This window comes from Stenella coeruleoalba (assembly GCF_951394435.1).
Source record: "Stenella coeruleoalba genome assembly, chromosome: 1".
Taxonomy (NCBI): Eukaryota; Metazoa; Chordata; class Mammalia; order Artiodactyla; family Delphinidae; genus Stenella; species Stenella coeruleoalba.
In genome coordinates, this window is record NC_137169.1 from 138,606,182 (window position 1) to 138,624,312 (window position 18,131).

The 18,131-nt window shown below is 39.7% G+C and overlaps 1 protein-coding gene across 7 annotated transcripts in view; it reads right to left on the bottom strand.

The window, feature by feature from the left end:
• Nucleotides 1-18,131, bottom strand: part of ESRRG (estrogen related receptor gamma) — a 588,258-nt gene that overhangs the window by 11,838 nt on the left and 558,289 nt on the right. For all 7 annotated transcript variants that reach the window (XM_079934775.1, XM_079934777.1, XM_079934776.1 and 4 more), the window contains one exon: nt 1,128-1,397. In XM_079934775.1, coding sequence (XP_079790901.1) covers nt 1,128-1,397 — 270 coding nt within the window. The remainder of the gene's footprint in view (nt 1-1,127; nt 1,398-18,131) is intronic.

Below are 18,131 nucleotides of genomic sequence, written 5' to 3' on the forward strand. Positions count from 1 at the left end.
AATTTGGGCAGAAGGTCTCATCTCACTAGGACCACGCCAAATCACAAAGTCGTCATCCACAAGTAAGCAAAAGCAATCTGGTTTTTCATTTTTCAGCGCGGCTGAGCCCAGTCTGAGATTGATCGTCACATATGGCCCCAGAAAACAAACTGTCAATACCTTGAATGCTGCAGAATTTGAACAAATAGCCGTCCGCCCATTCAAGCCACTCATTGCATCCCATTTAACAGATTTTATTGACAGTTTCCTTCTTGTAATTAAAGGGAAAACTACTGGCCGGCAACCAAGATAAAGTTCAAAGATAGGGTCAAAACAAAAGCAGATGGAGGGGCACGGTGTGACTGTCAATGGTACATAGCATCAGAGCGTGTTATTGACATGCAGGTATCTAAAGATCAGCTCGTCATTAAGGAGGGATCTATCCTGGACTTTATGCAAATGCTAAGAGAGACTTAAGACCACAATCAAGCATCAGGAGAGGCACAAAGGGAAAAACAACAAAGCACCAACGATTTTTACTTATCAGAGGTTGCTCCCTATTTTAGTACGTTTCAGTTCTCATGTAAAGACCAATTTATTCTCATAATTCTTAACCCTTACTGCATAGGTAATACCCTCGAGGGAAATACTCCTTCAGCAGAACTTGACTTTTAGAGAATTCCAGAATGGAAGAAAACAGAGTATTCTCTGATAACCAAAGTGAAAGGCAACACTACATATATTATTCCAATTACCAAATTTGCATTTTGGGGGAGCGGGGGAATGATTTGTATTTGTAACTCACACTTATTTTCACTTGTGCAAACAAGACACAGGAGCTAATTTGGTCCTGAGTGTCCATTTACACCACATGCACATGAGTTTTTGCTGTGCCACGGTTCATGTTAGTGAGTTAGGCGGTGGAAGTGTCACAGCTTTTAATAAACAAACAAAATAAAAAATAATTCCCTTTAAGTTGATATTTCTTTTCTTCTAACTTTTCACTAGAAAGCTACAATGACTATAATTTTGCTGCCTCAGAATTTACAACTGGGTCTAGCAAATCCCTGAAGAAGAAAGAAGTTAAGGCAAGGGGTAAAACTGACATATTAGAAAATGCAACAACGGGCCATTGTCAATATGCCAACCTGAATTAGCAAGAGCGATTGCTTTGAGGGTGACAAATTCTTCTTTCTCCAGCTTCATGCTCTTGTATTTCTTTACCAGCTGCAGGATAGCATTATTTAGGTCAAGAAGGCCTGCTAATTTAGACTGGTCTTCATCCATTATATAATCGTCTGCATAGACAAGTTCATCCTCAAAGGAAAGAGATCGGTACACGACACCGAGGATCAAAATTTCCATCCAAGCACTCTGCAGAAGGCTCATCTGGTCCGCCAGGGACAGCGTGGAGAAGCCTGCATGGGAAGATGGGCAGATCGAGTTACTTTAAAGCCATCATTTCATAATACAACGCTAGTTTCATACGGTAGTCGTCTTCTGCATCTGTGCTCAAAATTATGCTGAGCTTTGATTAGCCACTCTTAAAATTTCCCCTGATCATTTTGCCAATGGCAAAGTAAAAGTCACAAACCAGCTTCAACTTGTTGGCATTGTCTCAAGGTCTTATAGACACAGCTGAGAGGAATATAATAGAAAAGAAGTAGTTTTGTTTCTTTCACTTGAGAAGGAACTACTGTGTAATGTTGAAATATACTTGATTTCCAGGGGAAGTCTTCATGACTGTCTTACAGGAAGTCAAACTTTCAACTACCTCATCTCTAAAAACTACTACTCATAAACACCATGAAAGTAAAAAAACAAAAGCCCCAAATAAAGGAAAACAAACAATGTAGGCCACACAGCAGAGTGCAGTTTGGAACCGTTTCTCTGTAACAGTCACAAGCACAGTGAGTATGGAGTATGCTTACACCCAAAAGAGCCTTCTTAACTGGGTATTTTGCCCCCCTGATATCTAGCACGAATTCCTTTTTTAAATGGTGATTATTGGTATAAAAGAGGGTAGAATCTTTTGTAGCCTGGCCTCCTCACCAAATAGAGAAGCCACAATTTATTCTTGATATTAAGATCCAGTTACTAAAAAAAGTTAAATATGGAGGCAACAAGGTGTGATGGACAGAATATGAGCAGAACCTGATCCTGAACTTAAATGCTGGCTCCACTGAGCTACTGGCTGTTTCACCTCAAGCAAGACAATTTCCTTGTACCTTAATTTTTGTTTTGGGGAAATATAAAAGAAAACCCAGCAAAACACTAATATATAATATGCATTCCATAAGTGTAGCTGTATGATATATTATTTTTATCTGAAATACCTGGATGACTGCTTCAATCCTTTACAAAAATCTGGTCTGCATTGATGCATAGATGTCTAAAGTCCCTTCTGAACTCAAGAAAACACAAGCAAAAAAAAAAAAAAAATTAAAAAGAAAACGTGGTTCAAGAGGGAAAGATGAAGTAGTACAATTAAACTTACTTAGGAGTAAAGATATATATTTAAATTTTAGAGGAATTAGACCCAGACTCTAAAAGGAAGTCTTAGTGGAGAAACCTGATGATCAACCCCATACTTTTTCCTAAAAAAAGAAATGGTTCTTAAAACTTCACTTTCATTTCCAAGGTTATGCTCAGGAATTCCAAGGGTGACCAACCATCTCTATGGTTTTTGAGGACAATGGGACCATGATTTAAGGTCCTGCTACCAATAATTCTACAGAAGGAAGGAAATATTAATAATGCAACTTGTGATATTAGCAACTACAGCACGGTAAAGAAAAGGAAATGATTTCCTGGCCCGCTGGAGAAAACTAGTGGTTTGCCATTTGGCACCATTAACTACAAGTGTTTAATAAAATCATCAAGAGGGATTAAGTCAAGCTTTTCTTAAGGGGTTTTAGGGCCTGTGTAAAAAGCATTTCTTTCATTTTTTTATCAAGCCGCTTACATGTTACTTAACTGATCTTCTTTCAGACTGGCTATGTCTTTTTTTCCATTCTTTTTTTTTTTATCATTGCAATGTGAGGTTACATTAATAAACATCCTCTTGGCATTAGAGATGTAACAACTTTTAACAGGGATTCAAAAGAGAAGAATAATGATCTAATCTGAGTAGGTGCGGTTCCATTTGCTCTTGAGGTTGTTTTACAACAAACAAACCAACAAACAAACAAACAATATTGCTCTTTTTTTCTCTTCCCCCATCGCAAGAAAAAGACGTCATGCAAATTCAAATATCTAAGCTAAGAAAAGGGATGGAGTAGGAATTTCTTTTGTAAATGAAGCAGACGAAAACATAATCATCTAGAAAGTTCTGAGCAGAAAGGGATGGGTATTTTCCATTTGCCTTCGTTTCCTTGTTCCTTTTCCTGCTCCCAAGCAGCAGTTTTTCTGCGGCAGCAGATGGACAGAGCGCATAGCCTGCAGCACCTTCCTGTGACAGCCCTATTCTCCCTCCCAGACACTGCTGTTAGTAAATAGATTTACACATTCTCCAATCTCCACACATCTTTCTGCCGAATAATTAAAAGCAGGATGATTAGTTTATTGAGTGGAAGGAGGAACTTTTTTATTGAGGTCCATCCACGATTTTATCAGGGCCAGCACTTTTACGGCTGTCAGGAGGATGCAGGCCTCCAATTTTTCTTATCTGCCTGATTAATACAAACGCTGTTTCAGGACGCATTAATTAACAGATACAAATCTACGTTCTCATGGAAGGATCAATACGGAGAAGAAAAGAGGCATCAATGTGAATTTAGTGCTGATGATGGAGAAGGCGCACTATCGACATTTACGCGCACGGAAACTTTAAAGTTGCACGGGGTCCCCTTTGTCCCTGTGATTTACGAATGAACAATTTTTCAGCCATAACAATGTTTCACACATTTCTTGGGGGTTTAATTAAGCAAAAACAATAACATTTCATTTTTTTAGGTTGATCTTGCAATTTGATTCTTCTAGGTGGATGGCTCTGTGTGTGTGTGTGAGAGAGAGTGTATGTAAACCAAACTTTTCCTTTCAATTCTTAATGAAATAAAAAGAAGGAAAAGGGTAAAGAAAAGGTTCTCCTTTTGGGGGGGGCAGGTTGGGGAGCACATAAAGATGGATACAGCACAAAAGGTCTGTTGGATTGCCTCAAGTCTATTTCAAGCTGATTAGAGGAGGTATAATTTTTGCAAAACCATAGGGAAAAGAAGACAACCCATCCTTTACACAATATAAAAAAGTCTGGCCTTTTTTATCTCTTCTTGGTCTAGAAATAGCTGGATTCCAACAGTTTAACCCTTTCCTCCCAAACCTCTGCAATCTAGAAACTGTCACAAAGAGCTGTCCGGCCCAAATGCCTGGGTAACAGCCTTGTTAAACAGCCTTGTTATGAGCTAGCTGTGTTCACCTGAGCACTAAGGAGGCTGAATACCTAATCGAGATGATATTTTAATTCCTCAAAAAATTTCTCCCTGGCCTTGAGGAGTGCTAGTTCTATTTTACATTCATAAAGACACGTGGATAAAATGATAATTTTATCAGTCGTCCTGAGCAAAGTATAACAACCTAAGTGACCAAGATCTAGATGAAAATGTATATTTTAATAAACTGAGTCTAAGGAATTTTCTAAAAACACTATGGCTCCATTGGCACACGCATGCTTGCATCCAAATGATAATTACTTGTTTGTGCTTTTACTGGGTGGTGTTTTATAGCTCTTGGGCTACAAGTTCGAGGTCCTCAGCATCTATAACCTTTAGCTATCTTCGGAGAGAAACCTCCTTCCGAAGTGAAATAAAACATGCTTTGCAGTGGTGTCATTGGAACTTCATGTTTTGTACCTCCCAGGATCTTAATCTTTGGTGTGTGACAGGTTATAGTTTTAAATGTTCAGCCATATTACAGCTTTTTAAAATACACTGGTATCATGGTACCTTTTTTCTTCCCCAGCTCCAGCCCATTCCATGCATGTCGCTGACAACCCTGATCTCTCTTCATCTCCATCCTAGGATCAGTGCCCTTTAACGTATCTCAGGCATTCTGCAGGCAGAACGACTCGCTACCTTAACCCACAGTTAAATAGCGTGTTTATCTGCAATACAGTGTGCTCCAAATAAAGCAGACGACACTGGGGCATAACATCATTTGGAAGGATTGGAAAGCTTCTCAAGAGGCAGGTACCCCTGAGTAATAGGCTGGAAGAAACCATGCTTTGTGCCAACCCCCTTTCCTTCTTCTACCGGAAACTTCGGAGGTTGACAGTGGTGCGACGGCACTTGTCAACCGCTTTTATTTATTTATTTTTTCTTAGCCCAGCAAACGGATGCACTTTGCCGTCAACTTACAAAAAAGGCTAAGCATTTGAAAGTGTGAAGGGCAAAAAATATCTGACGGCTAGTCTTCAAAAATACACTTTCATTTCAGAAAGCATAAATGTTTATTTCCTGAACAGAGTGTTGACAGAAATAGGCTGCCGTGAAGGCATTTGGGTTTAACCCCTGCTAGGCATTTTCTTCTCAGCTGCTTCCTTGAAACAGAACAAGGCTTTTAAATCTTCAGGGTGTCTGTTAATATCACTTAATCATGGCATTGATTTGCCCGCCCACAGTTTTTTGAACTGTAGGGTCTCTGTTCCACCAAAAATGGACACTTTTCAGCAAATAGCATAGCATGCTAAAATTATAATTCTGTCATAATGACTCACTGAGATGACAAACGAAGTTCGCTGAGAGAAGCTGACTGAGCAACATGGCGTCAGCTAGATGCTTCTTCTCCCATATAAATAAACCTAGTGTAGACAGGAACTAGGGGAGAAGAGATAACAATAGCACGAAAATTTGGTCTTAGTTATCAATAAATGCACAGATGCATAAGCCTTGTTAGTGATAAACTTTCTCTTTTTAAGTCAGCTGCTCTTCTCAAATAGCAGGAGACATATCATTTGTTCTATGATTCACAAAACACACAGCTCTGGGGCTTGTAAAATATATATAAATTAAGACCTTTTTTCTCTTTTTTTTTTTTTTCATAGAGATGGACTTCACGGACTAGAACTCAGTAGAGGCTAGAGGCAAGCAACTACAGATGGTCCAGTGCCAAAGTGAAAGCTGGAATATCCACCTGGATCTACCGGCAGCATTTTCTTTATGAAAGATGATAATACTTATCTCTATTATATTATAATATCTCTTTATTATATTAGTACCTAAGCATTAGATACAATACATACAATGCTACCCTTTGAACCTTTATCCTGTTAGCCTGACCCAGATATTAATAATTGAGATTCAATAACAATTGGTTTGGGTGACATGTAAGAATAACTGACAAAAACGGGATCACTCCTTTCTTCCCAATTTGATCATTTGTTTTAACATTTGTGGATTCCGTAAGATAGCTGTTTCTTTACTTCTGTTTTCATACTCCAAGTGGGGTTCACAGAGATTTTATGGAGCCATTATTTTAAAATAGTGGCTTCATGGGACAAATGTGAAAATCTGAAAGACAGAACTCAGATTCAAAAATTACTCTATATCTATGTGGGAGAACTGATGACCATCTATATACAGTTTAGTATAAGATCTGGATAGTTGTGATGAACTGAAGAAGGAGAGAGTAGAATTGGATGGGTAGCATCCACCCGTTCAGGGCACAATTATCACTGTTCACCGAGCTTACAGCTTTGACCGGCCACTGACCACTCATGCTGATTATGTGAACAGCCAAATAAGTTTGCAAGGGCACCGAAACTGAAAACACACCCCCATACCCCCATGGCACTGATGAAATGCTTTCTTTCGTAAGAAACAATTGTTTCTTATTTCCCAGTCCAGCTTGCTAGAAACATTAAAAGTGTAACAGCAGCTAAGGAAAAATATTCCCAGGTGGCAGCATAGGAAAGCCTCAAAATGATGATAGGAATTTTTTGTTGCTTTGTTTTTGTGAGTGGGCAGTTTTAAACAACTGCCAAGCTTCTTTGAAAAAAGGACCAGAGAGAGGGCAGAAGAATACAAAATAAGAATACAGAGAACACCTACAGGGAGGGTACAGCTTCTCTTTGCAAGTCCCACTTACCTACCCTCTCTGAATGCCTACAGAGGAACAAATAATTTCTTCAGTCTTTCCCAAACTCCTTCTGACCTGGCCTCAACTTTACTTCTCTCCTTTCATCTAAACCAAGAAGAAAGACAAATTGTTGGGGAGCATGGAGGCGAGGATGGAGAAGCTGCTTTCAAGGAGGGACATCTAATAGCTTTCTTTACCTACAAGCTTTTTTTTTTTGTACTAGTTGAAAACAAGAAAGTTCTGCCTGGAAAACTCTCCTTTTTGATGTGACTTAAATTTGTTGGGCCATGAAGAAAAAAGGAAGGCAGCACCATATAATATAGGACTCTTAAAACAAAAATCTTATAAAAGGGTATTGTCAGTTTCACTTAGGGATTAGATAGATACAGAGGAGGGAAAACCATCATTCTGAAGCAACATTTCTGATTTGGAAGAAAAGAAACTGTGCTTGAATCTGCCTTGCTTTCCCCAGTGGGACTGGTCAAGAAATATCATCATCGTGCATTACAGGGCATGGACCAGTTGTCCAAGGAAAATCAGTCCAGCCTGGGCACCAGATGTGCAGGCACCATCCTCTTCAGGAAATTCCCAAGGAGTCTTTATCAAATTGGGTCTAATTCTTGATGTAAAAGTCAAACCTCCAAAATAAACTCAAATCAACTCTGTCTTGAACTTTGGGGATCTGTAAGGCTGATAGACATTTCCGCAGACTTTTGAAGAGTATGTAGGAGACTTATAATGTCAAGTACCCAAAAGCTAAGGGTTTACTGCTGTGGAGTGATAGATGAGGGAAGAGGCTGGTGTGGGGAGCAGTGACCTTGAAGTCGGGGGATCTGGGTTATGGTTCTACCCTCGCTACGACCAACGGTGTTAACTTGGTCCCTGCTGTAAGCGGACTTGTGGCCCTCCAAAAGCTGTTGGAATCCTAACACCCAGGACTGTGAATGTGACCTTATTTGGAAACAGGGTCATTGTAGATGATCAAGTTAAGATGAGGTCATTAGGGTGGGTCCTAATCTAATCTGACTGTAACTTCATAAAAAGGGCGAAATTTAGACTCAGAGACAGACACAAACAGAGGGAAAACAATGTGAAGATACACAGGATGAACGCCATCTACAAGTCAAGGGATGCTGGAGGCTACCCGAAGCTAGAAGAGAGGGATGGAACAGATCCTTCCTCATGGCGCTCAGAAGGAACCGACCCTCCAGACACCTTGATCTCAGACTTCCAGCCTCCAGACACCTTGATCTCAGACTTCCAGCCTCCAGAACTGGAAGACAACTGTGAGACAGTCGTTTCACCCATCCAGTTTGTGGTACTTTGTTATAGCAGCCCCAGCAAACAAATACAGACCCACAGCTGACTCTTCATCTGTCAAATGTGAAATGTGGACCAAACATCTCTGAAGGATCTTCCAGCTCCAATGCCGTCTGACTCAGAATAACAAACTGAGAGCTACTTACATGAAGCACGAGGCTGTGTGGGTATCGGTGAGCACTTCCCACGAACATCACTGGGTTGGGAGTAAGTCAACCTAGCACGGGGTGCCACCTCTGCTACCAACTAATCATGTGACTCAACTTCTCCAATTCCTGCTTCTCATCTGTAAAATGCGAAGGTGGCAAAAATCTTCCAAAAGTTTGGGTCTAGCCCTACGTTATTTAGGTTTCCAACGGTTCCACTGTAACCACTGATATTTAGTGCCTCTATGATAAGTAAAGCACCGTGCTCAGAACCATGAGATGATACAATGCCTGCCCTCTATAACTTTACAGTTTAGTAAAAGTAGATTAAAGCACAATGAGGAGAAGTAGGTAGGCGCCATAAAGAATGACCAAAGTGAATGTAAATGCAGAGGAGGAAAGATGGGTGTTTGGTTGGACACATCCTCCCAAATGTACCCAACACTTTCTCTCCTTTTCTTCCTCCATGGTTTTGATTTGGGCCCCCATCTTCTCTTTTGGGATACAGGGACACCAAAATCCTCATGTCTGGTGTTTCCTTTTTCCATCCTACCTGTGGCTATTCAAGCATTCTTTCAAATATGAAATCTAATTATGCTATTCGCTGATCAAAACGCTTTACTGGCTTCCACTTCTGAAGGACAAAACTGAAACTCTCTGGCACAATATGAAATGTCTTTCACTACGTGGCCCTTCTCTCCCTTTCCTGCCATACTTCCTGAAAAATCCTCCCCTGGGAAGTCCTCCGTAGACGGCTTAACACCTTGAAAATTGAGCCCATTTTCCCAACCCCAACGAGAAACCCCACAACTTCACTACTTCCCAGATTAACAGCATCACCATCCCCCAGCTGCCTCACTCCTAGCCTTTCAGGGATCTGTCACCAAGTTTTCTCTTTTTGTAGTTCCGACATCAAGTGCACACATTTCTTTCCATCCCTACTGTCCTTATCAGTGTTCCTGTGTAGCATCCAGGGGCACTGACAGTTGTAAGTTGTAAACAGGATAGTGGAGCTCAAGGTAAAGACATAAGCAAGTAAAGGAGTGGGTGTGATGATGTGCTGCCTAACAGGTATATCTGTATCCTTCTCAGTGTGTTCCATGATCTCTGAGCTCTTAACAGTGGAGACCTCCTCTTCTTTGTTCCCTGCTATATCCCCAGCACCTCCATCACTGCCTGCCACATAGCATGTGCTTAATAAACATGTGCCCAAGGAATGGATGGAGAGAAAATTCCTTAACAGCTCACGGACTGGCTTTCAACAAGAATGGAAGGCTAGCAATAATATTCCAGAGAAATAAAAATTCCAGATACCAGGTCCCTCTCCCTCTCCAAAAAAATATTTGAATGCTTAACAAGACAACTGCCTAATGTGTTTTCATAATTCAGCAAGCGTTTATTAAGGCACCGGTTATAATAAAAGCTCTGCTTACAAGTGCCTATATAGTATATAGGATTTTCTCTGGAGCCACTTAGACTCTGGTAAAGTCCTGCCTAAATTTCTCAACCTCAGCCAGTTCTTTTTTAATTTGTAATTAAAGTTGACATTTGAATCATATGGCCTAACTACTTCCTCCTATATTTACAAGCAACTATTCATAACGGATTCTGTGATGATGTCATGACTTTTTTCTTTTATTATTTACAAGTATCTGTAATTAATTTCTCTACTTTACCTTAGTTGTATAATTATTTTGACAACGTGTAAATTTATTATCTGGAGCTAGTATTTTAATCCTCTGAAATCCTAACTTAGATCAGGAACGAAAGAAAAAGCTCACTGCTTCTTTCTACTTGCGGGAATAAAAATCTGTATGTCTACAGTTTTTACATAAATTCTTAGGAGATTCCAAATCTAGCTTTGGTAAAGTCCAAGTAACTGATAAAGACATTTTCTACACTTAAAAAAAAAAAAAAAAGGCAAGCAGATTGAGAAATCTTGTATATTTTTTTTAATCATTATGGGTTTCCTCTTCCTAAATCAAAAACAGCAAAGAAAAGGCAATGCAATAAAAATGCATTCACATGCGGCATCTCCCTTTCAGTCCACTTTAGAACAATGGGTTCTCACTAAGTAAATACTCACTTGTCAGAGGTATCTGCAACATGACAGCCATTGGACAGCAACGAGGGAGCGAGATGGCTTCCCACTTTAAAGCAGCAAATTAGACATTTACAGGGCTTCCCCAGTGGCGCAGTGGTTGAGAATCCGCCGGCCAATGAAGGGGACACGGGTTCGAGCCCTGGTCCGGGAAGATCCCACATGCCGTGGAGCAACTAGGCCCGTGAGCCACGACTACTGAGCCTGCGCGCGTCTGGAGCCTGTGCTCCACAACAAGAGAGGCCGTGACAGTGAGAGGCCCGCACACCACGATGAAGAGTGGCCCCTGCTTGCCACAACTGGAGAAAGCCCTCGAGCAGAAAAGAAGCCCCAACACAGCCATAAATAAATATAAAAATAAATAAATAAAAATGTTACCATTCTTTAAAAAAAAAAAGACATTTACAAACAGCAAAGATGGTACTTGTTGGTTATGACCTTTCACTGTGTCTGTACAAGTAGGTGCTAATGTAATTTAAATGTCATTTAGACGTGTTTCAGGTTTATCAAACTGGTTTGTATAGCCATTCTTATGTAATAATTTTGAAGGGGAACCATTTCCACCTGCTATAGGAACAAGAATAGCTAGAACCAGCCCTGTGCAAATATCTGGGCAAGTGAAGGAAGATCATTTACGTTAAGAAAAATCAAGTTGGACCTTGAGGAAATCAAGCAGGGGGCTAAAAATATTTTTAATAAGTCAGGTAGTCTGTTCACATTATTTTTGTATGAACTTTGTTTTACCATTTTTTGTACGTAGCTATTTAGCTGCGAGTTTGGATTAATGGGCACACAAATTATGTCCCTTGGAGACCAAAATTCTTCATTTAGAATAGAAATATGGGAGGAAACACAAGATGAATTTTGGTAACATAAATTTTCAGATCAAAATATATGTTTTCTTCACCATCCAAAGTTTTAATAAGCTAACAAATAAGTTATTAATAAAGTATGTCATTTGTCAGAGTTTAGCAAGAGAGAGATGTGCCTCTAATCCTGTTTAGAATTGTTGGAAAAACAATCCCAACTATAATTTGGGGTTAACTTTTTTTGTTAAATAACACATTATTGGCATTTTTACTTTCCTTTATAATTTCTAATATTTGATGTTTAATCTGTGTTTCTGACCCCCAAATATAGTTTAAATTAAAAAGAAATTTTTGTGAGTTTTTCTTTTGCCCACATGGAATGTAATAACTTTTTTAAAAAGATGAACTGCTTCTCGTGGGAACATTCAACCATTAAAGGAAATCTATAAATAGCAACTTAGCCATGGCTACTTTGTTTTGTTATTTGTGACATAACATAATATTCTTCTATTGAAGAATCTAAAAGCATATTCCACATATTGAATAAAACAGGAGTAAGCTGTTAGAGTAGATCAATATATATATATTTATATACATTAAATAACTCAGTTTTATATACATATATATATATACACACTATATACATATAAAACTACACAGAGTTCGTATATATATGAATGAGTTAATAAAATGAAAAAATGAGAAGGGAAGGAGAAATGGTCAACCCACCCTAATCGGATTTTGAATTAAATGCTGCCTATCTAAGAAAGGTAAGTGTTCAAAGTTTCTCCCAATGCACCTGCTTGCATAAATGAAGGCAGAATTGCTGCCTTATGGCTCAGGGTATTTAGTCAAAGGAGTCTTTTTGTTACCTTTTTCCCATTTGTGAAGGCCACGCCTACACACACGTGAAGGCACAGAATGATGGTGGCATTGTGAAAAACTGGGTGATTTCCTGAGCTCACCTAAAAATTTGCAAATTTTATTTCAGCTACCAAATTATAAAAGAATAGAGTTGTGATCATCTTGTGTGCTTTCACTTAAAGGACCAAGAATTGATTCTCTCTGGGATCTCTACGAGAAAATCACTTCTAATTTCTATATTAATTTTATACAACGTGCCCTCAAATCTTTTCAAAGATACCTAATTAGTCCCTTGATATAGAAACACAAATTCCAACAAGAGCCCTAATTATGAGAGACTTGCTGTTTGTGGAATTAACATTAATTTCTCCACTTTTCTCACGTTTACTACCTACAAGTGAAGCAGAAAAAAAGGAAAAAAAAAGAAAATCCTTCAGGTGTGCTTTTCTTGATTTTCCCCAAGTAGAAAGATACTACAACTCAGTGTCTCCAACATATGCCCTGGAAGGAAGAGAGGCAGGAAAAAAAAAAAAAAAAAACCAGACTCAGGAGGTCTTCTGCATAAACGCAAGTTAAAGGATTTACAGCTCAGGCCATTAAAAACAAAGTGTCATATGTATTGACGAACGAACTTAGAAGAAATATGTTCTCCATGAGATGCATGCCACAGATGTGAAATTATAGCACCCTGACCCTGAAACTCCACATTCAAATAGTATTAGAAATCCTCACTATCTATGCTTAAAGACCTGGGCATAATTTGTGCTCTGGACAGCATGGAAAAACAGCAACTCTGAATTTCTAGCCCTGAGAGTTCGGTTTAAAGTCAGGCTCTCACAATATTTTTCTCTGGGGCTAATGAAGATCTGTTTACAAATATTTACTCCCAAGTTCACGGCTGGTGTTTGCTGGCTCAAGCCGAGCTAAGTCATTACGGCTTTGGTACAGGATCCACTGGGGAGGCTACCAGTTATCTTCTCATTGACAACAGAGGCAACCCCTTCGATTCCTCTCTGCCTCCCCTTCTTCCTCTCTACACTGCCCCCCGCCCCGATTTGGATAACTGGCCAAGTTAAAAAGAAACGAAAAACGTGAAACAACACAGCTCTTGGAATTTCTCGACCACATGAATGCAGAATCGTTATCAGTTGTGAAATGCTGTCTGTCCTATTTACCACGAATACATAATATACAAACCAAACCTGCAAACCTGCACCTCCTATAATAACTCTTTCGAGACACTCTTCCATTCAAAAGTAGAATGGAGGAGGGAGATGTAGCTGCCGTAAAAGGCTCTCACATTTTAATTCCTCTCCTCCCGAAATGAACGAGAGCACCCACTGCACAGCCTCCCAGTCTCCCTGCTTTGATCTGTTGGGAAGGATATTTATCTTTGTATTCACTATCTCACCTCTCCTCTTTGCTGTGACCAATCCCTTTCATGTCACTGAGATCCTACAAATAGATCCAGGAAATCCTAGAAATTCCTGTATGAGGTTGATTCAAGGAAATAAGCAAAGGGTTATTAAATAAGAGTTACCATCCGGGGATGAATCTTGTTGGAAGTTGCACCGTTTCCTAACTCCATTTGAGTAGCATTAAGGCTAACTCTGCAGGCAGAGGCTCTTAAACGTCTGCAACAGTCCAAAATGAAAGAGGGGGAAAAAAAAAAAAAAGGAAGAAGAAAAGCTGCCTGATTCTAATACACCTAATTAGCCATCGGCAGACTCTTAATTGCATACATTAGGATGATTCCATAGTGGAGATTAATTCTAAATATACCCAAGCAGCTGGTTAAGATGCCATGGATTACAGTGTGGACTGTACTTTTCCACTTAATTAGATATCAAAATTAAGCAGCAACAAGCATTTTGACATAACGGGGATCGAGTCGCTGCTTGGTATCCCAGAGCTGCACTAAAATGACCGCTAAACAGAGCCGCACAGATGGAGAGATATTAAATGCCGCACTGGAAAGTAATTTCAAATAATAAAATATCAATATTTACATTTTAATTACCCCTACTGAGAGCCGCTCTGTCATTTTCACTATTGCCGACGCAGCAAGGGGTAGTGAAATGACATTGCAGCTCTGGCTGCAATGACTATTTTGTTTCCATTAAAGAATGACAAGTGTTTTAGAGGCAGTGACACTCGGTGTGTGAACAAGAATGACAGCAGATCAGAAAATTCCTATTAAGGGACTAAATGCCTCAACAAGAGAATTGACTCTGAGCCACAGCTCTTCCTTGAAGCACATAATCCCTTCCAAATTTTCTGCTGAAAGTTTATTATTGGGGATGCCCAAGGGAAGTTTTAGTCTCCCATGAAATATTTAGATCGGAAAACGTTATATGATGATTGCCAATTTAAAAACAATAATACTTGACGTGAACAAATATCCAGGAGTTCTGTGTAAATCACAAAGATGTTGGGGGTTTCTTTTTAAAATTTCCTGTCATTGAAATTGACAATACCATTGATCACATTTCCTTGGAACGTATCTATTTCCTATCAAATACATGGATGAAAGCTTGGGATATGGCTTAGAAACATCATAATAAAAATGCTGGGCTTGTTCGCCCTGGGTTTTCATTAGTATTTGGTTGTAGGCAGCCATCTCGATCACAGTTTTCTTGACATGGAAAATAAAGTAAAAACGGTCACAATTTGTATGGGTAAACGCATACCCATGTGCATGGATGGTACATATTTTTCTTTAGCTTTTAGTATTATTTAAAAATGGCAAAGTCCTAGCGGCTCTTAGAGACCCTCCCCAAATTTAATTACTCTTTATGGGGTGCAAAGATGAGATTATGGAAAAAAAAAAGGTATATATGAGATGTGACATGCTGCATTCACAGGATAAATGAAAACAGTAAACTCTTCCTTTGGGGATGACTGTCAAAACTGTAGAGCTCTTGAAAGAATTTTAATGCCTCAGGATATGAGAGAGTGTATAAGAGAAACTCCTTGGTCACTACAGCAGGCAGTTAACTGACCCCCTATCTCAGAGCCTGCATTTATTTAACGTGTAGAGATGAACAACCATAAATGTGATGAATGGCTATAGCGGGAGCCTGAATAGAATTCTTCGAAGAAGAGAAAAGGGAAGTTGGGGAGTGATATAGACCCTTAGCCCTCTTCTACTCCCAATCCTTTTAAAATACCAGTTTTGAAGTTGGAATAAAAACTTGATAACAGGCATGGTAGACTAATGCCAATTCTCTAACTAGGAGATGTTCCTCTTAACACAGAAATGGAAGTGCCTGGGAAAGTATTTCTTAAGCATCCCTAATGCTTTTAGGACAAGACAGATCCCCATTTCTCAGCTACCAGCACCTTTTAATTTCTGAAAGAGCCACGGTTGAAAATCTTAATTAATTGTTCCATACTGCTTCAGGATCATTATGCAATGTAATAAAGGCCGTGTAATTATGAAATTTTACAGCCATTACCAAGGCTGATGGCTCGTATTTCATCCTCAGCTGGACCCGATGGCTTTTAGGCACTCGGCTCCCCTTTGATGAACTACAGACAGATCTATCAGGCCCAAACAATATCCAGGCGAGGCAGCTGTAATAGCTACCTACAGATGAAGCCATAGATAAAGATAAACTATAAATCTACACACACAAATGCAGGCACGTCGCCTGGGGATGACAGAGAGAGGATGAGACACTTGGGAAAGGCAGGCGCTCCCACGAAGGTGGCCTCCTGCGCTTCTCCTGCATTCACTCCAGAATGGGTTGGATTTCATAAAAGACAGTGAAACCCAAGTGTACATCTCCTTTATTGTCTGTATCTTGAAAGAAAATGAGAGAAGGCAGGGGTGTGAGAGTGTATCCATGAGCATTGTACTTAGCGTCTTATTTAAAGGGCAGAAGCTACTCAGATATGCTAACGTCCATTTCAGTGGTGGAAAAACAAAAGGCTAGATATTTAGCATTCTTTTTTTTTTTTTTGCCCGAATATAACACTAATACAGCAATTCAAAATAAGCACACCTCAACAAATCAGAGTGTAGCTCATGAGTATCTCTTTTAGAGATATGAACACACTGAAAGGCAGACGGGGAAGATATAATTATATTCATGTATAACTAAAACTTCTGTAGCTCAAAAGTGTTTTTCATTTTGGCATGTAATAATCCATATAGCCATAAAACTATGGTCTTCTTCATATATCAGTATTTCCAACATCGCTCTTTTTTGTGAATTACGCATTTATGTAGTTCCTTTTAAACAACAAGTTAAATGGAAAAGGTCCACCAAGGAGGTTCATTCGACAACCCTAAGGGCTACACTCCAGGGAGCATCGAGTTCAACTCTGCCTTTGGGATACGGCGGCGACTTCCGTCCTTACGATGGCATCAGCTTCATGCTGGCTCTTTTCATGAATATGACCAGACAGCCAGTCTGTAACATATCCAGGGGGGAAAAAAAGCCCATCGAGGGTCAATCCAACTCGTGCTGCAAGCTACAATGGTGGACCATCTCGGGCAAGAAAGAAAAGTAGAAGGATGTACCTAGGGTGGTTTTGAGATTGAAAACTGACAGCCGGGTAGGGTGTATGTGTACAGAAGAGGGCTGGTGCACATAAAAAAGGATGTAAGCTAGGTTTAAGTGGCATTAAGTCTCTGGAAAGCACAGCTTGAAACTGTTCACTAGAAGTATGGATTAAGAGTGAGAAAAACTGGTTTCAGTACAATCTCATCTATTAACTAGCTGTGTAACCTTGAGCTAGTCACTGAATTGCTGTTTCCTTATCCCAAACAAAGTTCATTGACCAGATGATCTAGTCTACTGTACACTCCAGATTGGACATTCCATTATTTTTGATGTTCTTTGTTTGGGGGCAGAAAAAGTTATGGACCTAAAACATCCCTTCCATATACAAATGGTTGGTCTCCCTGCCTGAATTCCTTTCTAGGCTTGACTGTATTTTATTTTGCCAACGTGATCTCACCTCCCTTTTTTTTTTGAGAAATAGAGAACGTTGGGTATAGATACCCTTGACCTACTTCTCCTTCTCATCTGTACGAGGACCAATTCCTAACACCTTCCTGCTTGTCTCTAAAGAAAAGAGATTGCTCCTTCTTCCCAAGGAAGGAATTTAGTCCGTTCTGCCCCTCTCCTCCTCCCTGAAATGTTCCGCATACCCTCTGGCACTTGTAACACATCTTTCTCTTGGTCTTCCTGCCTTGTTTCAAGTCGATCCTTTCCACGTGATACTTTCCATAATTCTGTTTGGCTTTTCCTCTTTTCCCTCTACCTGCTCTCCATTTCTATGGGTGTAACAAGCCTGGAATACCAGCATACACTTCTCCGAAAAGAGTTAGACTTTTAGAGATCCAACTCCTTGCAGCCATCCCCATTGAAATACACCACAGGCAACTCACCTCAAAATATCTACAACTGACCTCATCCCCTGCCCCCTCTAACTTATCCCAATGGATTCCCTAGAGCATCCCCATCAAATACTCAACAAGATATAATCAAAGTTTTGGAGCGATATTTGACTCTTCTTCTATGTCCAACTGTTCCTATGAAATGTCTTTGGGTTCCACCTGTTATTTCCAGTCCTACTGCCTAATCTCACCCTTCACTATCTTCCCCCTGAACTGAACTCGTGGTTTCCCTGACTCAAATCTCACCCCTTCTACATCTACATTCAGCAGGGATCATCTCTTCTCTGATCTTATGATTTCTCTCTGTGAGGGTCATGGAATCCTTCCTAGTCAGGGCTCAATTTACCATTCTTTATTTCTTGTTAAGAATGATGGTGAAGATAAAAATCTGTAAAATTTATTCAGGACTTACTATGTGCCAGGCATTATGC